General features: G+C 33.1%; 5 protein-coding genes and 1 long non-coding RNA gene across 6 annotated transcripts; 4 read left to right on the forward strand and 2 right to left on the reverse strand.

Moving 5' to 3' along the window:
• Positions 1 to 621: 621 nt before the first annotated feature.
• On the forward strand, positions 622 to 2567 carry Not11 (CCR4-NOT transcription complex subunit 11). The gene is made up of 5 exons (XM_018011050.2): positions 622 to 779; positions 1496 to 1891; positions 1956 to 2095; positions 2157 to 2322; positions 2392 to 2567. Exons 2-5 carry the CDS (start codon positions 1646 to 1648, stop codon positions 2524 to 2526), a joined length of 687 nt encoding a protein of 228 aa, XP_017866539.1. The 5' UTR covers positions 622 to 779; positions 1496 to 1645; the 3' UTR covers positions 2527 to 2567.
• Positions 2568 to 2666: 99 nt separating this feature from the next.
• sxc (O-linked N-acetylglucosamine (GlcNAc) transferase sxc) lies at positions 2667 to 10203 on the reverse strand. Its single transcript, XM_018011038.2, has 10 exons — positions 10040 to 10203; positions 9723 to 9965; positions 8422 to 8632; positions 8169 to 8352; positions 8042 to 8110; positions 7781 to 7977; positions 5344 to 5539; positions 3553 to 5284; positions 3302 to 3482; positions 2667 to 3175 (listed from the first exon to the last, which is right to left on the reverse strand). The coding sequence occupies exons 2-10, from the start codon at positions 9850 to 9852 to the stop codon at positions 2917 to 2919; spliced, it is 3159 nt and encodes a 1052-aa protein (XP_017866527.1). The 5' UTR covers positions 9853 to 9965; positions 10040 to 10203; the 3' UTR covers positions 2667 to 2916.
• A 352-nt stretch (positions 10204 to 10555) lies between these two features.
• On the forward strand, positions 10556 to 11361 carry LOC149268557 (uncharacterized). Its single transcript, XR_016270571.1, has 2 exons — positions 10556 to 10741; positions 10805 to 11361. It is a non-coding gene; the product is annotated as an uncharacterized LOC149268557 (long non-coding RNA).
• On the reverse strand, positions 11103 to 12529 carry RpL12 (ribosomal protein L12). Its single transcript, XM_018011052.2, has 5 exons — positions 12453 to 12529; positions 12330 to 12388; positions 12177 to 12250; positions 11946 to 12126; positions 11103 to 11393 (listed from the first exon to the last, which is right to left on the reverse strand). Exons 2-5 carry the CDS (start codon positions 12364 to 12366, stop codon positions 11188 to 11190), a joined length of 498 nt encoding a protein of 165 aa, XP_017866541.1. The 5' UTR covers positions 12367 to 12388; positions 12453 to 12529; the 3' UTR covers positions 11103 to 11187.
• A 386-nt stretch (positions 12530 to 12915) lies between these two features.
• Positions 12916 to 13886, forward strand: RpL39 (ribosomal protein L39). The gene is made up of 3 exons (XM_018011053.2): positions 12916 to 13060; positions 13155 to 13258; positions 13765 to 13886. Exons 1-3 carry the CDS (start codon positions 13058 to 13060, stop codon positions 13811 to 13813), a joined length of 156 nt encoding a protein of 51 aa, XP_017866542.1. The 5' UTR covers positions 12916 to 13057; the 3' UTR covers positions 13814 to 13886.
• Positions 13887 to 14918: 1032 nt separating this feature from the next.
• Positions 14919 to 18114, forward strand: Rap2l (Ras-associated protein 2-like). Its single transcript, XM_018011051.2, has 4 exons — positions 14919 to 15352; positions 17259 to 17396; positions 17504 to 17621; positions 17799 to 18114. Exons 1-4 carry the CDS (start codon positions 15218 to 15220, stop codon positions 17954 to 17956), a joined length of 549 nt encoding a protein of 182 aa, XP_017866540.1. The 5' UTR covers positions 14919 to 15217; the 3' UTR covers positions 17957 to 18114.
• Positions 18115 to 18532: the final 418 nt, after the last annotated feature.

Here is an 18532-nt window from a genome sequence, read left to right on the forward strand (position 1 = left end):
ACACCCAAATGACAAACCTGACTGATTTTTAAGAACTATCAAACTTTTTCATTCTAATAACGCCACACTTAATAACAATGCTATTGGAATATTATTGGTATTAAGACAATATATTATCTTTAAAATATAATTGATTTGCCGGCAATGAGCGTGGTCTAATTGATGCTATTCATTGAAATTCAATTATCCAGTTTGCTAACCTCTAAAATGAGGTTTTAAAATTAATTTTTCACTTTTAAATTCTAATCACCACATTTTTAATATTCATTAAAGAATATTCGTTTAAATCTTACATTAATAGATCATAACTATTAAATAATGTCCGAAACGAGATATATAAATGTATATATCAAATCAAACTAAGAGGAGAACCGGACTTAGCAATTTGAGATATGAAATGTAAAAACAGTGTAAATCAGTTACACAACCTATTAGAATACGTTTCTTAAGAATACCAGCAAATTTTATCAATCATTACTTACTCCGAGCACCAGCTTTATTATCGTGAAAGCTGCCGCAAAGCGCTATAATATGCATTTCTTAACATCGATAATAATTGAAAAAACTATATTTTCCACATTTATGCTTCTTCGTTCACTGCGACTTTTGCAAGTGGAAACAACATGAGCTACACACGTGTACTCGTTACTTATATCGCATACAGAAATATATCGTAAATACTCAATTGAAATATATTCTCACAAAAATAAATCACAACAGCTTTTAATGTACACATAATATTCAAATTTACACATCTGAACAATTAATCATCAATTATGGTAACTATTTACTTTGGATAAGATATACAATATTTATTTGGCTCTTAGTGATTGCTGGCGGACGAAGTCATTTCCATTTTATTTTGTAAACATTAAACATTAATAAACATGCATTATGAATGTATCAGAACGACATATACACGTATGTAAATGCTGGGGTATCTGCAATTAAAGCACTGGAAACCCGCGTAGGGCAAACCTTTTTGGTCTAGGGATCAATTCCATGGTGCGGATGAGCTCTGCGTTCACCATGTCTGCAGCAGTTTTTTGGTTTCAGACTCGTAGTCGTAGATTTATGCTAAACGCGAATAACACCAAATAGCTACAATCTATGGATTATGTACCTGCCACAAAAATGTAGTGTCCTCATTTTAATTAAATTTTTTATATCACATGTGTAAACCGATTGAAAATTGCACTTGTTCCTCATACCAGTATACTTTGCTTGTAATATAATTATTGTTATAATGGCTCAAAATGCTCCAATTTATTGGTATGCTGCGAAATTTAACACGCTTATGTTAAGAGTTGGGTTGAGCATTTCATTCAACTGCAATGCTGCACCTAACACAGCTGCTGCAGAGGCCAAATGAAGGGCAATGCATTTTATACAGGTAACGCTTGTTACACCTGTTGCTTATAACTTGGGGAATTCTTGCTTCTTTTTATTTTAATTGAATATTCTAAAAATTTTCGGTTTTGTTTTATAATTTCAGAACGACATTGGCAATTGAAACTCTGCTCTGTGTAAACTGTCGATGATCTTGTGATCATCTAAAGCTTAATTGTGATTAGCAAACTAGAAATTATTTATATGTATGATAATATTACTTTGTTGGTTATAAGTAGAACTTCTCAATGCAAACATGTTCTTATCGATTGCCCCGCCATTGATGGACTTTGAAGACGAATTGATATGGATTAACCAACTAAGCAATCAAAATCTGACTGTGTTATATGATAAATCAAATTATGTTACGCCCAACACGAAACTCCTTATAGAGCAAGCATTCATCCAGCCTCTCAGTTTGCAAGATCAGCAAATTCTATTTGATGATCTGCAAAAGCAAAACAGAAATATTGCACATCAATATGGACTGACACCGGCTAAAGTTCGTATATTTTATGTTCCTTGAAATATTGTTTATTAAATTGTAATCTTCTATATTAATATAGCTACCTCAGCTTGTTGAAAACAATCCACTCATTTCGATTGAAATTCTACTGAAACTTATGTTAACTACCGACATAACAGAATATTTCAATATTTTGGTCAATATGGACATAACTCTGCATTCAATGGAGGTGGTTAACAGGTATATAAATTGAATATATTTTATTTTGAATATTGTAATTAAAGTCATCTTTTTTTTATAGATTAACAACTTCTTGTCCGCTGCCGACTGAATTCATTCACTTATACATTAGCAATTGTATTTCTGCTTGCGAGACCGTTAAGGACAAGTACATGCAGTCGCGCTTGGTTCGATTAGTTTGTGTTTTTCTACAATCCCTGATTAGAAACAAGATTATAAATGTTAAGGTGAATAAAACTAAAAAGAGAACTGAACAAAAAACTAATTACATTATAATAATACATTATATGTTTCAGGTGCTGTTTATTGAAATTGAAGCGTTTTGCGTTGGGTTTAGTAAAATTAAAGAAGCTGCAGCTTTGTATCGCCTAATAAAACATTTGGAAACCGGAGATACCATTCAAACCGCAAATTCCTTAGCGAAACAATGATTTTAAAGCTGTAAATAATAAAACAAACTTTTAAAAATGAACAGCTTTGTTTACATCCATATTCAAAGGGTGAATACGGAATACACGGTTGGTTATAAATCGATGGCGTCTTTGTTTCAATCAATTAATAAATTTCGGAGTTCAATGTCAAGCGACTTTATTTTCATTACTTAAACAAGGTAACGTCTTAATATAATAGGTCAAAGCATGTTCAATCCAATCAAAAATAAGTAAATTTACAAGTAGGTATATTCTACTGTCTTCTTATACAGAAATATTATAATGTAAATTGAAAACATGCATAAATATGTCAAAGAAAATCAAACTAAATAGCACACAATATCGCTTCACTAGTCCGGTCACGGCAAAACTTTCTAAACCTTAAAAACTTTATTCTAAGGAAATGTGATCAGGTTCCTCATTTCGATGAAATCTTTCCCACATTCGTAAAAACAGATTTTCTAAGCCTTTGGCGTATTGCGAACAATCAAACAGTGGACTATCGACGCGTGCCTTCCATACTTTAGCTCTTAAAGCCTTTAAGTATTCTCGCTCTGTGCCCAACCGAATGGCGATGTCCTGGTATTCCTCTCTGCTCTGTGCTATTAACTCGGGACATCCAAGTGTCGCCAATTGTGATGCTGCAACCCTGTAATTTAAGAAATATAGAGTTTAGTTAGTGCTTTATCTTGATAATAAAGTCTTATTGTTAAAACGTGATTGAGTTTATATCAAAGGAGAATTAAGATAGATGACATTTAAGCTAACTATTTACCTGGAAGCTAACGTTTCTCCGGGTAATGTGACGACTGGAGTTCCTGTCCATAAGACATCCATGGATGTTGTGTGACCATTGCATAGTGGGGTATCTAGGCATATATCAGCCAATTGACCACGACGTACGTGCTCTTCCTTGGCAGCTACGTTTGAGAAAATTACTCTATCAGACGAAATACCTAGAAGTCAAAGAAGAAAATTCGTTACAATCCAATCCTCTCTATATAGTTTTACAATTTATTTACTTACCCAAGTCGCTGACGGACTTTTTGATATTTTGCTCGCCAACTGCCGGAAAGCGCAGCAGCCACAAAACAGATTTAGGCACATTTTTCAGAATGATTACCCAAGACTGTAGAGTTTGTGGATCGATCTTGTAGAGTTGGTTAAAGTTGCAGTAGACTATAGCGTCATCGGGCAGCATATATTGACGACGAGTGGTAATAACAATATTTTGGGGCACCTCCTCTCCAGTCGCTGCCTTATTATTTGTCTGTGTGGTGGCCAGTCCGTTTTGCACAACAACTCCATTGAGAGACGTTTGCACCTGGCCAGTGGCAATCATGGAAACCAACTGTGTGGTGCTTGGCAACTCCGCGACTTTCAACGTGATTTCTACCGGCTTATGTGCATTGACCACTTCCTTAATCTCTTTCACAGCTGTATTCTCAACTAGCGGCGATAAGTCTGTCGCATTTATGACGGCAACGTTGTCCATCACGCTGTTTGATTGCTGCTTGTCGCAGACGATGAGGCGCTCCTTTAAATGCGGAAACATTTGCTTATGATCGCCAATGAAATATGTGTAAGGCATGTAGGACAGCTTTTCACTGTACTGATGGGCCAATTCCATGGGACTAGTAACTGCATCAGTTATAATATAATCCATGAAGCTTGCTCCGCTCGTGCCTGGATAGCCCAACCACATCACTTGAATCGGTGCAGGTCGAAGGGCAAATATCTCGTTTCTTGCTCCCTTTGTGTAGCCATTCATATTGACCAAAATGTGAATGCCATCATTGTAAATCTGATCAGCTGCTTTACCGTTGCATGGAATGAGAGAAAGATCCACAAAGTGTTCAGATTCGCGTCCGATCTTATTACGAAATGTTGTGCCGTCATCCGGACTGAGGGCATAGCAGAAGATCTCCACTTTGGAACGGTCGTGCAAGCCGGGTATAGACTGCATTAAATGTGAGGTAGGATGATTTCCGAAATCAGAGCTCAAATAGCCAATGCGTAACCTGCCGTCTTTTGGCAGCTCCCTTGAAAAGTTATATGGCTGCTTGTGCAATACATGGACTTTTTCCAAACATAAATTGGCATGCCGCGCCGCAATGGCCTTGCGAAACTCGTGTGTTAACGGATACAGCATCGAGTGATGCGGGTGCACAGACGGCAAACGGTTCTTCTCGAGCTGCTCGGCCACGATGCTGACCAATTTTTTCATTCGTACATCGTAGTCCGTCCAATCGCACACGATCTGCAAGCAGTGAGCCAGGTTGCAATAGGCATCGGGAAAATCCGGTTTTAGCTTCAGAGCTGTGCGGTAAGATTGAATTGCTTCGGGAATATTGCCCGAGTCTTTATGGATGCTTGCCAAATTGCTGTGGGCATCGGCAAATGCTGGATTAATCTGTATAGCACGTGTATAGCATTGCAGTGCTCCGCTAACGTCCTGCAGCTCCTTTAACGTATTTCCCATATTGGAATAAGCATCAGCGAATGTCGGCTGAATTCTTATTGCTTCCTTATAATGCATTAGAGCTTCTTTCAGTTTGCCCTGCTGCTGCAAGACAGACGCCAGATTCGAGTGCGCAGCGGCAAAGTCCGGGAAAACTTCGAGGGCCTTTAAGTAAAGCCGTGTCGCTTCCTCTATAAATCCTTGTTCTCGCTTGATGTTTGCCAAATTGTTCAACGAATCTGCATGATTTGAGCATAGTCTGAGAGCAGTATTATAACATTCTTCGGCATCTTTGACCTACAAATAATAATTGATTATTTAACTGTATATTTAAATTGTCAAATATAAATATTCACCTGTCCTTTCTCCTTAAGTGCATTTGCCAGATTACAGTATGCATCGGGGAAGTTCGGCTGTAGCTCAATAGCTCGCCTATATGTGTCAATCGCCAGATCAATGAGGCCTTGTTCATAGTAAACACACGCCAGATTTCCATGCACGACTGCATTGTTGGGCGATAGATTCAGCGCACGCAAATATGCTGCCACAGCCCTGAAGTAAGATCAAAATCAAATAAATGTATTGAAATATTGAAATGCAAATCCATTGGTTTATAAAATTGCCTAGGGATGTCAATAAATGACCCAAGGTCCTGATTATTCCAATTTCAAATGATCTTAGCTAACAATTAGTGGAGTTGAGATAATTGGATATTCGGAAATGAATTAATTAATATCAATTGTATAGACAATAGGCAATCTTATCACAATACAACGTAGATAATCCATAAATAAACCGTAAATCCGTTTTATATTCTGCCAGGTCTGTCTAATCTTCCAAAGCATATATATATATTATAAATATAAATATATTTACCGTTTCCAACAGAGTCGCACAATATTTATGTAACGTTTCAAATAGTTTTTATTACTTATAGGCGTGATATACTCCCTTAAATCGTATTGATTATCTACTCTAATGCGAACAATTGTATAAATAATTATGCATTGGCAGTCCATGTTTATACCAGCAGCAGCAGCAGCAATATTTTTGCATTTGCATTTATATTCATTTTCAAATTTTTATATGAACTTGACAATGAATTACTAATTGAAAGGTCTTACACCAAAATGCAAATGTTATTTAGTATATTAAATACAAACACATTTTCGCAATGCAAAACTTTATGTATATAAATTTTAAAAAGCATATGACATGCGAAACAACCGCAGAGAACGTTTGATAATGAAATTTGTATATGCGAGAAATGTTCTTGAATCTATTTTTTATACCCTGCATGGAAAGACATGCGTGGGCACGATCAAGTAGTCGCGACTTCATGGCCAAATGACATTTTATTTATAAAAAACAGATTGTGCGTGACATAAACTGATTTTAGGTCATGTCAAGAAGAATTTTAACATTTTTTTTATTATTTAAACTATTTAATTTGCATTAAACAATTTCAGTTTAGTTTAAAATTGTTGTTTGCCAAGAGCTAACACTTACATAACTATATTGATCTATTTCTATTTTAAGCTATATAGATTTATTGATCTGTTTCTATTTTAAACTATATAGATTGAAATGCCTAAGCATCCTTAGTTTTTCATATAAAATACGAGAGCCTGACTACAGGGCATCTTCGTGTCTACTACTCAAATGCATACGCTTTATTTTTGAATATATAGGAAAAGTTTCGAAAATTTTGCTGGCCGATAGGAACTTATTACACATTTATACTCTTAAGTAATGCAGATATATTTTCCAAGTCGAAATATTCAAATAATTGATGTAAGCGTAAACAGTTTTCTGCTCAAGTACGGAATGAATCAGAATTCTATAAACAAAAAAAAACTCCATATTTGCTTTGAGTATGTATATAGTTATTTATAGAATGCCAAGAAAATATACGAGGGCCGCCCCATCAATTAATATTATAGCGTAGCCAAAATCAAATGTGCTTTAGTTGATTGAAATTTATTTCATTTTTCTTGCAATTTGGCACACGCCCAATGGGCGTGACATGAAACCTTAGTGACGTCAATCATTAATGTATGCTATATGAAAGATTTAGTATGTTCGATTTGGCAGTAAAGATCTAGGCTAGGCTAGGCTAGGCTATGCGTCCTGGACAATTCTCAATGTTAAATCCCTAGCCATAAAATGTTATGCACTTACCACAAGGTTGCCCCTGTACCTCAGTAATATATTTAATTGCAGCAACACGCTTTTAAACAATTATATTCACTTGCTTCATTGAGTCACTTTCTGTATCTATCATAGCACCCTATTGCATATTGACGTCATAGTTGGAAATCATTCGTACTGCCCTCGTACATAGCTATCAACAGCCACACACACAAATAGGCAATAAGGGAATAATATTTTGCACAGCACGCATAAAAGCGATCGCTCGAACAATATTTATCGATCTATTTAGCCTACATATTAAACATTTGAATTCCTTTTTCTAGTACTGCATAAAACGATCAAGGAAAAATCAATATAGGAAAAGATTAATATTATTCTGTTGTAATTAAACCAAACTATCTTCGAAAATTAGGAAAATGAAACATATGTAATAAAACATTTGCAATCGAACCATTGCAATCGAACCTTATTAAAAAGATTAGAAAACATTGATTAATGTAGGAATTTTTTCTTTAAATGTTATAAATGCATTAAATACAGAAATGCACAACGCCAACATGTTAGTTAATAACTTCAGCGCGAATTTCTTACTTATCTGAAAATATTGTCAGAAAGTAAATTAATAACCAATTTACTAACCTGTCAAAAATTCTGGCCTCTTTTAGTACATTTCCTAAATTAATATACGCGTCTAAGAAGTTTGGATCAAGGGTGACAGCTTTCTCGAAATGGTGAATGGCCAGCCAAATCTCGCCTTGGGCATTGAAAACGCAGCCCAAGTTGCTCCATGCCACAGCGAAACCTGGACATGTTTCTATCGCTTTCAAATAGCAGGCCTGTGATGATGTCAAACAAATAATTAAAATTTGGATATTGGGCTAAATATAAAGCAAATAATACCTTAGCTTCCTCCAATCGACCAAGAGCTTTCAATAGATTTCCCAAGTCGCTGCGCACGCAGTATAAATCCTACATGAATATTGTTTATAATTATTTATAGTTGTGAATAAATGGCAAATGAAATTACGGGATTGTATTGCAAGGCTGTTATATAGGCCTGAACGGCTGACTCCATATCCCGCGCAGCCACCAGCGCAGCAGCCAAGTTTATATATCCATCTATAAAGTCGGGCTTTAAGCGTACAGCTCGGCGATAATTGTCTAACGCTTCTTGCAGCTGTCCTCGTTCTTTGTAAACATTTCCCAAATTACTGCAATTATAATTGGAATTTAAGTAAAACAATATTACAAAACAATTGTATTATCGAATTGTGGCTCACCTGTACGCCTCGGCCAGCACTGGATTTTGCTTTATAGCCAATGTGGAGAACTGCGCGGATTTATCAAGCCTTCGGCACTGGAAATGAATTGAAGACAGCAACAACAAGACGCCAGTGTTAGTGCTATCTTGTCGCCATAGCTGCATGCAATGCCTTTCTGCGTTTTCATAATCGACAGCTTGGTACTCCCGATGCGCCAACTCCAATAAACCTTAAATAAAAATCATCATCATCATCAGTATTAAAAGTATTGCAATAGATTAGAATGCATATATTGATTAAATGCCCACAAGTTGACTAATGACTAATTAATAAAACTATTTTATCAGACTAAGTACACCTTTAACCCATTCTGCAAAACATTCTGCAAAAGCTTCTGCTTCAAGCTTTCTGAGTTTATACAAAAACAGATATAGATATCAACACACTTGAAGTTTATTCTACATTTTATGCTTCAAATGCGTTACTGTTGTTTATCCAGTTGCTAACAGGTTATATAAAATTCGATTACACTTAAAATTCTTAATAATTTCAATAATTTTGTATACAGTTTTTCACTTAGATCTCACAATGGTTTCATTAGTTTCTTTGCGGATGCATAAGCTTCTTCTATTATTTTCATGAATGCCTTTATAAAATAGATAATGTGAGCTTACTGTGCTGCACTATTTCTTCATCGTCTCTAAGTTATAATATCCTGTTTAATAAAATTTCCTATATACGCACGCTTATACATTCAGCGTTTGTAGCATTTACTGTTAGACTTCTCCGTTAGTTATGCATTCTAATGGACGTTTTCACAGTTGAGAAGTCTTTGATGATTTGCCAAAAAATATATTTGCATAAAACTGTTAAAGGCAATTTATCAAATGTAAAGCTTATATAAAAATCAATGGATATAATTTCTTTAAAGTTATTGTAAAAACAAAAGCATCAATATCATGGTAGCTTTTTGATACATAAAATGTGTATATATGAATCAAAATTGAATGATTATATAGATATATGTATATATTATAAAACGATTGCTTTCTATACAAAAACCGACATGCCCTATATCAATTTGACAGTTAAAGACTTATACAAAGTTTATCACGTTTACAAAGCATACCTATTTCACACACTAATACACCTACACATCGCACACATTCTGTGTACATATGTACATATACACATCTCTAAAATTTTCCATTACATATTTAAATGTCTGCTTAAATACGTATGAGATGGATGCATGCAGGTACATTATAGTTACCTGACATGATTTTTGGTAAAGTTAAAACATTTGCAATTATTCTTACCGACAGTAGATAGAGATTGGTGTTCAATAGATTTTCCAACTACATTGTTGTTAGGTAAATGATTTTGCTGCTGCAGTAGGGAATGTGTTGAAGTATGCTGCTGCGTTTGTCCCTGTCCTTGAGAGTTCATTATTTACGGATGGTTCCTCATATATGTGAGTATATATGTATTTTAGTTTCAATTTTGTTTAAAATCAATAGTAAAACCACAGTAAATATCAAATGTCACTGCAAATACTCGATCTAAAGAAACAACAAAAAATCACTGTGAGTACTGGATAATAATTTATACACATCTATTTTATATCAATAAACACCTCTCAATTGGCTATAAGTCTGTAACACAACAAATTTTCGAGCCACCAGCTGCTACAAAAGTCAACCATACATTTGTTAAGTATGGGTTATTTAATAGAGATGATCGATATTTGCACAAATGTTTTTTTCCCCTATTTATAATTTCAAGAGCCAAGTACTAATCGTGACTACAATAAATTTTTTAAGTCACGAGTTTTTATAACGAGTCGTTTCCACTTTAGTTTGATTCAATAATTAGTATTTTTCAAATTGATACTTGAAGCTAATATTTGTAAAAGCAAATATTAAAAAGGAAAATAATTCGCAAAAAAAAAAAAAAAACAAAATAATAATAATAATAATAATTCTAATGTAAGCAATATAAATATATAAATAATTATATACCAAATATTACTTTTGTTATAAATTACTTTTTATAATGTAGCTTTACATCTGCATCCACTTTTGCATTCACATTCGATACATTAATTTTTATATTTAATTGAATGAATTTATTCTCATTTTCTATATGAATACGGCTTATTAAAATATTTGATTATGTGCTACAATTAAAACTATTTAATTGTATTATTAAAATATACTAGTTATTATTATTATTTTTTGTACTTAAGCTTTTGTTCCTTAGCAATATTATTTTCTGCTGTAGCAATATCTTCTGATTGTGTATGCCAGCTGTGTTTCATACGGTTGTATCCCAAAAGGTACTGCTATCAATGTTAATTGAAATCATAACCCTTTCCTATTTACAATGAATATGTTTACAGCATAGGCTCATTATTCACAAAATTATGCTCCCTTGGGCCATGTCATTGCCTTTAAGCAGAGTACTTGGGGTTTGGCATATAAGATATAGTCCCATCCACACTCACATTCACATTCGAATGTCAGCAAACCCCGAAATAATGTACGACTCGACTGTTGGCTACATTTTGTATGCAACCGGCTCAACTCAGAATTGACCTCTATATGCAAATAATCAATATATTTATAATTATAAATTATTGTATAATCTCAGAAATGTGATATCCACGAAATTTATCTACATATCCAAGTAAAACTAAATATTTTGTAAAAATTTATTTTTAACGTTTTATCTTGCTGATGGTAAAACATTAGTTTTATTTATTATTTTCAATGGAATACATATTTATTCCGCTGGGACTTCCATGGTACCATTGTTAATTTCGTCAATAACATCATGGGGATGTTTTCCATCAACAGTGCATCCAACACTTTGGGCTGTGCCAAGAACTTCCTTGCAGGTGCCTTTCAGTTCACGAGCCATTGACCTTGGTCGCATAGTGCGTGCGATCGCCAAAATATCATCGAAAGAAATGTTTCCACTGTGCTTAACTGCAAGAGAAAATCAAATTACTAGTAGAGTAAAATATCTGGTGAGCATTCTCACAATCTCTATAAAAATAAAAAATAGCACAATTTAGCATATGCATTAAAATTATATCGGAGCTTGTGTTAGAGAAGTGAATTTAGGCTCAAATTTCTTAATTCATTAACCATCTACACTTTGTTCACATTAATACCATAAATTGGTTTATTCGATGATACTTTTTTCATATCAGGCATAACTGACCGGCATTTTTAGCTCGGCTTTTAAATATCTAGCTTTTCATTAAAACAGTATTTAGCTTTACGAAATCGTTAACCAATCATTTGTTTCACCTTTTCTCACTAAAGTTTTATAATTGTTACTCCACTCGAATCACATACATTATTTAACCGGTCTGATAAGACTAACATGTTGAATGCTCTAATCAGAATTGTTTCTTATTAAAGATACCTATGTAATTGGTATATTTCTCTGCACTTTATGTTCCTTTATGCGTTACACAATAAAAAATAAATAAAAAAAATGCCTACTTCAAAACAAAAACATCAAAAACTTACTGTTCTTCTGCTTCTTTCTGTCACGTGGAGGTTCCTTCAATGCCTTGATGATCAATGAGGCTGCGGATGGAACCACTGATATCGTAGCCTGCCTATTTTGAATGGTAAGGCATACCGTGATCTTGAGTCCCTTCCAGTCAGAAGTGGCCTTTGCAATATCGTCACCTACTTTTTTAGGAGACTATAACAAACATTAGCTTAGAAAACACACTAAATATATTGTGTACTCACCAATCCCAGAGGACCGATTTTGGGAGCCAACGATGAGGTAGCACCAACTTCGCCACCAACACAACGAAGGTACACTAGAACAATACAAATTATCATATAAACAATATACTCGGATGAATGATTTAATTTATATTTATATGGAGCATAACGTACCCAACTTGACTTCCGTGGGATCAAACTTAGGAGGCATCTTTATGTATGAATGGTTTCAGCTGTTAAGAGTAGAGGATTATCAAAATATTGCCCGATTTTTATTCATGATAATTTTTAACGTACCGTCACCAAAAGCGCCGTAAAGGGAAAGAGTCCGATAGTGCCATAGTGATGGGATACTTAGTTTCCGGTTATATCAACTATCGAATGAGTAATTTGGTAACAAAGGAATAGAACACATAATTGTACGTTGGGTTATCATGATAATAATAATAATTTTATAACCAACTTTTTTCGAAACTCATGTTATATATATTTTAAGAGAGCAATTTCCATCATTCAACTAACAACTGATCATAAGTCAGTAAAGCATATGATATGATACTAGGTGTTTGAAAATAATATATTAAATAATAATCAATAAAATTACCTTAAACGTGATTTATTATTTAATGCTTCTTTACAACGCACTGAAGTAAGATAATGATTCATTTATTGTTGTAAAGCCTGAAAATAAATCTTCAACTACATTATTAAAAGTAAATGGATTAATGTATGTTTCTCTTATTGTTCCGTTCTTCTAAAGATGGTACTGTGAAATGAAAACAAGCCTAATCGATATACATCGGGTTTCTCTATTTTGCCAATCGATATATATTGCTTTGAATTGTCTTACATCCCTAATCTAAACCTTCTTTCCGGTGTAGCCGTCGTCGACGGAGGTTAAAATGGTGCGTAAACAAAATCTTCATCAATAAGTGCAATCATATAATAACTTATCAAATTTAAATATTGCTTACTAAATGAAAACAATCTCTTTAATAGGCCGCACATAAATCGTTCCGCATCAAGCAAAAGCTTGCTAAAAAACTGAAGCAGAACCGCTCTGTACCACAATGGGTTCGCTTACGTACTGGAAATACCATTCGGTAAGTCTTGGACGTCTATCTATAAGTTCAAATCGGTGTAGTTTTCCAATAGGTTAAACAGTATAGATATATTAATGTAATAACGTTGTAACTATGTAAAAACAAGAATATTGGCGCTGTGATAAGCAGAGTAAATTGTAAATCAGCTGTGTGCAAGTTGTTTCAAGCCTTCGTATTAGAATTCTAATTCTGCCAAATAAACATACTTGTGAGTGCAAGGTCAGAATGTATCCACAGAAACTCTCCCACCCTATGAAAAGAGATTGATACCGGCATACAGTGTATAGACGTACAAATATATATGTATATATTATTTCGTCAAAACAAACATTGGTGAAAAAAAAAGCCTTACGAAAGACTTTTGGTTCTTTAAATCAAGTTTGATTAAATATCTAGAATACTTGTAGTTTTCAATATTTATATAAACGCGACTTTAGTTGCTTGAGCAGCGACAACTTATTTACTTTGGTTATCAATATTAACGAAACTTTTCCCTTTATTTTCAGGTACAATGCCAAGCGTCGTCACTGGAGGCGTACTAAGTTGAAGCTGTAAACTTGTGCAAATGCCGTGTTTTGCAGTTTTGTAGTTTGTATCAAATAAATTAATTTTTGAAATACAAACTAAATTTATTATATATTTATTTCGGGATATGGTCTTTTAAAAAGTTTTTTTCTGAAGTGCTGAATTTAAATAAATGTATTTAAAGTATGCTAAAATCGCACGATAATAATACACCCCTATAGTATTGTCGAAAGCTTGTCACAGGTGCTCCGCGACTGCGGGTACTTAAACTGAAGATGCGGAGAAATGCGTGTATTGGATACAGCAACAGCAATTATTGGAGATTAGTTTTATAAATACTATGGGAAGCATCAATACTGGGTGCAGAAACTAGGATATATTTGCATGGAAATAAACGATTTAAAATAAATGCCGAATTGACATTAAACAGTATTTAATGTATGTAATGCTCATTTTAGTTCTGGGTACCAAAATCCGTGCTGTGGAACATTGGAATATTTATTTTACAGCTTATTTTGAACTTGAGAACTGCAGAAGCTACAAAGACTTATGAAGTTTAAAGGAAAATTTGGTCGTAAATCTAGATCGACAAGAAAACATTTTTATCGTTATGGAAAAATTAAAATATTTAGAAAAAATTGCATTCATAATAAATAAAAAAATTTACAAATATAATTATGCCTAATAACTTCATAATAAGTTTTGTTTGTTTGCCTAATAAGTTTTGTTTAAATCTGGATGAGATAAAAAAAAATAGCACAAACTGCTAAATCCTAGTACTTGTTTCATCGTTCCGATGCATAAATGCATCTTAATGCTGTGTCTGCATCATATTGCAACTCAGAAAGTGGAAAACAATGTTATCGAACTTTGACATCCAATAGTTCGATATTTACGATAGATAATAATGCATCCGGCTTTACTATTAACGGCTAAATCACAGTCATAGAGTAGACATTTTGCTAGTATAGCTTTAATAGTTTACCCCTAATTCCATTCGTATTCATTCATTATTTATAAAGACAATATACTAATAATGAGTAAAGTCAAATGTGTGTCTTACAAAAAAGTATCTTTAGTAACTGAGTAACTGAGTAACTGGTTAAATATTTTAAAAAGTACTAAGAAGTGACACGTCTCAGATTCATCAAATATTGCACATCTCTAGTCTGAGTATTGTTCGTTTTCTCCGAATGCCAATGGCCGAAGTTAATAATATTCACGAAAACTATGCTTTTCAGTCAAGAATATAATAAATGATAAAAAAAGATTGTTAATGCATGTAAAATTAAAACGTTTAGTGTATGTTTGATCAACGCATTACATTTCGCACAATGTCGAACCACATGAATCATACATCTTTGTGAACGTTTTATAATATAATTTTAATTTTGGAACATAAATCGGTGTATATCATAAACAAGTGCATTAAACATGCGGGAATTTAAAGTGGTTGTGCTTGGTTCCGGAGGCGTTGGTAAATCGGCCCTAACTGTTCAATTTGTCTCGGGGTGTTTTATTGAAAAGTATGATCCCACCATCGAGGACTTTTATCGAAAGGAAATAGAGGTTTGTCATACATATGTATTTTCTGTCAGCACAATTTATATGCTTTCGTATGTATAAATGTCTATATAGATACTTGTGCATGAGCATATGTAAAAATACACATCTATGCTATATGCATATGTATATATTGATATATATATATATACATATATGTACATATCAATATATATATGTACACACAGACGTATGTATGTATGTGCATGCGTGCGTATGTGTGTATAAATATATACATGAGCAAATAAAAATACTTATAAATTGAATTAGTATGAACTGTTTTATGCATTATTGTAAAATTATTGGTCTTTACCATTAATTATAGTTTAATTCAGTATTCCGCTAAGTAAATTATGTATTTACCGTTTGTCTGTAGCTTCCATGTTTTATGACTCATTAATAGTAAAGACATAAAGAACGATACAAAATTTTTTTCTAAGTGCAACTGTATATAAACAGTCTGTAAAGTAAACGAGTTCAGTAATTTAAAAAGCCGTTTACATAAACAGTATAATGGGTAGTTTTATTGTTTAATTTGACATTGACTGTAACAGGAAGAAGGAACCTATTGAAGTTGTAGAGATCTTGCTTATAGATCTAATTCAATTATTATTTTAAAATGTAAAATAAAAATGAAATCATATTTGTGTATAAACTCAGCGTTAATTGTGGATTCTTTTCCAAGAATTATTTAGCCAAATACACAATATATTTTTGTATACCCAGTACTACTTAAAAAGGGTATAAAAGGTACAATAGTTTATGAAAATTTATGAAACAGGCAGAATGAGGATTGTTAGAATATTAAATATTGAATATATATTCCACATAAAATAATATTTGTGTGCTCTGCGCAGGGTATCTCCTAGTCAAACACTTTCGACTGGTGATTTTTTGTTGGGTTTAGTGAATTACATTTTATGCATGTGATATCAACATATGTGTTTATTTATGTATATAACTAACCATAAGTTTGTCCTGACTCACTGATTACTTAAGCACACTTAAGAAGTTTTTTCTATTAAACAAACTTAAAATTGATGGAAAATGTTGATATGAAAGTCATTTAACTGAATCTGTCTGATATAATGCTTACGAACACAGTTGTCTAGAAAGCTCAATGGACTTTGGCTTTGTTCGGAGTTTATTAACCCTAAATCACCGAAGTTTAGAAGGACACGTTGTTATATATATATTTATATGTATGTAGCATAGGCATTACTTTAAAGCTTTTTAAACTGAGCTGAGCCATGCTCATCTGTGTGGAAGCAAAATCTCAACAAATAGACTTAAAATTTATTTTTATGCCAGCTTATCATACAATATTTTTTTTTTATCTTATCCCACTATCTTAACATATTGAAAAGTATTATGACTAAAGGCACAAAATCTGCAATGTATGCAGAGATTATGAATATTTGTTTTGTTGGATAACGTCTAAAATTGAGATGAAATTTAATGAGGAATTTTGCATAATGAGACGGAAGCGAAAGCAATCGCGGGATTAAGGATTTACGTTCTTTCGAGTGTGCGGGGGTTTTTATTTGTGTCAAGTAGTCTGGGACGCAGAGTTCAGAGTATCAGTTAGTCGGATGCGCCAGAGAAATTATATAATAATATTTCTGGATATATGTATGTCTGTTCAGTTAGTTCGAGGTCATCTATTAGTTGATTATTTCTAATCAGCAATGACAAGGTTTGAACACACATAAAATAAGAAGCATATCTGAAGTTATTGAACACTCTTGACTCTATTATCTGCAGACTTCGTCATCTTGCCTTGAGACTCATCCTATCAGTTGTGATAGACCACTGAGTCTATAAACAAATATTTAAGTTTATCAATCAGAATTCATTAGATGACATAAAATAATTCGAAATACCAACACTAATTTTGTATATTTATTAACAGGTTGACAGTTCTCCGTGTGTTTTGGAAATATTGGATACAGCCGGAACTGAACAATTTGCTTCTATGAGAGATCTCTACATAAAAAACGGGCATGGCTTTATTGTGATGTATTCGCTGACAAACCATCAAACATTTCAGGTAAGTGAAAATGCGCAAAATAATTTTAATTTGACATATTCTTAAACATCGTAAATATAATGCTGCCAATGTCAAAAGCAACTAAAACTTTTACTTTTCTTCACCAGGATATTTCAAGTATGAAAAATGTGATTACTCGAGTTAAAGGAAGCCAACCAGCACCGATATTACTTGTAGCAAATAAATTTGATTTGGATTGTCAAAGAGAAGTATCAACCGCTGAAGGTAAATATCATTTTAATATAAACTGGGAAAAATTAGTATAAATTCGTATATTTGATAAGTCGGTTGAGTAAGAAGAAGACGTAGAACGAGGTTTTTAGAAATATAAAATACAACTCGCTTTAAGATGATATATTATAAATCTGTGTATTACTTGAACTAATAACGAATAATTTTCAGGTAATGCCCTGGCACATCTCTGGGAATGTCCTTTTATCGAAGCATCAGCAAAGGATCGAATAAATGTCAATGAAGTGTTCGCAACTATTGTTCGAGAGATGAATTTAACACAAGAGAAACGACAAAAAAAGAAATACTGTTGTTGTACGCTTTTATAGAAATTTGTAAATATGTAAGATTAATATAGTTAAAAATAAAATCACAAATATGTATGTAAAAAATATACTGACCAAGTAATAAGTTTAATGTCCGAGATATTTAAAAGGAACACCATGAAAAAATAAATAAAAACTGAGACAACGACGGTTGCCTTTAATTTGTGCATTGTTTTTGTATTGGGACGTGATTGTTGTGTATTAATAAAATTAATTATGCTTTCGACATAATTAGCGATGGATGTATAATATCTATATCATATTAAATAACGCGTATTCTAACATATCTCAGAGTTTAATAGAATTGTGGGAATCGTGAAGAGTTAAGGCTAATTTTTCATATTATATACCAATCTGATGGAGCAGTGTAATTGTTAGTACCACATGTGCTTATTTTGACCCAGTAATATTAAACAGACTTAAATTTAATAGTGGGTTTATAATTAAAAGTCACACCACACAATAGGCTGTGGCTTAGCCTTAACAGTAGAATCATAAAATAATTCATTTTAAACCAATAATAAATACTGCAAGCTAATTTTTGTATTGGTGATTAATATTTACATTTTACATACATAT

Source organism: Drosophila arizonae, chromosome 5, assembly GCF_054131065.1.
Source record: "Drosophila arizonae isolate 15081-1271.41 chromosome 5, UAZ_ARI_1.0, whole genome shotgun sequence".
Taxonomy (NCBI): domain Eukaryota; kingdom Metazoa; phylum Arthropoda; class Insecta; order Diptera; family Drosophilidae; genus Drosophila; species Drosophila arizonae.

What these genes read in the sequence shown, in the direction of transcription:
- Not11 (XM_018011050.2), top strand. Translation starts at nt 1,646, where the DNA reads ATGTTCTTATCGATTGCCCCGCCATTGATGGACTTTGAAGACGAATTG. An exon ending in ATGGACTGACACCGGCTAAA is followed by an intron (nt 1,892 to 1,955) that starts GTTCGTATATTT and finishes ATATTAATATAG; the next exon opens with CTACCTCAGCTTGTTGAAAA. An exon ending in ACAAGATTATAAATGTTAAG is followed by an intron (nt 2,323 to 2,391) that starts GTGAATAAAACT and finishes TATATGTTTCAG; the next exon opens with GTGCTGTTTATTGAAATTGA.
- sxc (XM_018011038.2), bottom strand. Translation starts at nt 9,852, where the DNA reads ATGAACTCTCAAGGACAGGGACAAACGCAGCAGCATACTTCAACACAT. An exon ending in CCAATCTCTATCTACTGTCG is followed by an intron (nt 8,633 to 9,722) that starts GTAAGAATAATT and finishes TTTTTATTTAAG; the next exon opens with GTTTATTGGAGTTGGCGCAT. An exon ending in CAGCCTTGCAATACAATCCC is followed by an intron (nt 8,111 to 8,168) that starts GTAATTTCATTT and finishes ATATTCATGTAG; the next exon opens with GATTTATACTGCGTGCGCAG.
- RpL12 (XM_018011052.2), bottom strand. Translation starts at nt 12,366, where the DNA reads ATGCCTCCTAAGTTTGATCCCACGGAAGTCAAGTTGG. An exon ending in AAATCGGTCCTCTGGGATTG is followed by an intron (nt 12,127 to 12,176) that starts GTGAGTACACAA and finishes TGTTTGTTATAG; the next exon opens with TCTCCTAAAAAAGTAGGTGA. An exon ending in CAGAAAGAAGCAGAAGAACA is followed by an intron (nt 11,394 to 11,945) that starts GTAAGTTTTTGA and finishes TTTCTCTTGCAG; the next exon opens with TTAAGCACAGTGGAAACATT.
- RpL39 (XM_018011053.2), top strand. An exon ending in CGTACTGGAAATACCATTCG is followed by an intron (nt 13,259 to 13,764) that starts GTAAGTCTTGGA and finishes CTTTATTTTCAG; the next exon opens with GTACAATGCCAAGCGTCGTC.
- Rap2l (XM_018011051.2), top strand. Translation starts at nt 15,218, where the DNA reads ATGCGGGAATTTAAAGTGGTTGTGCTTGGTTCCGGAGGCGTTGGTAAA. An exon ending in TTTATCGAAAGGAAATAGAG is followed by an intron (nt 15,353 to 17,258) that starts GTTTGTCATACA and finishes ATTTATTAACAG; the next exon opens with GTTGACAGTTCTCCGTGTGT. An exon ending in AGAAGTATCAACCGCTGAAG is followed by an intron (nt 17,622 to 17,798) that starts GTAAATATCATT and finishes AATAATTTTCAG; the next exon opens with GTAATGCCCTGGCACATCTC.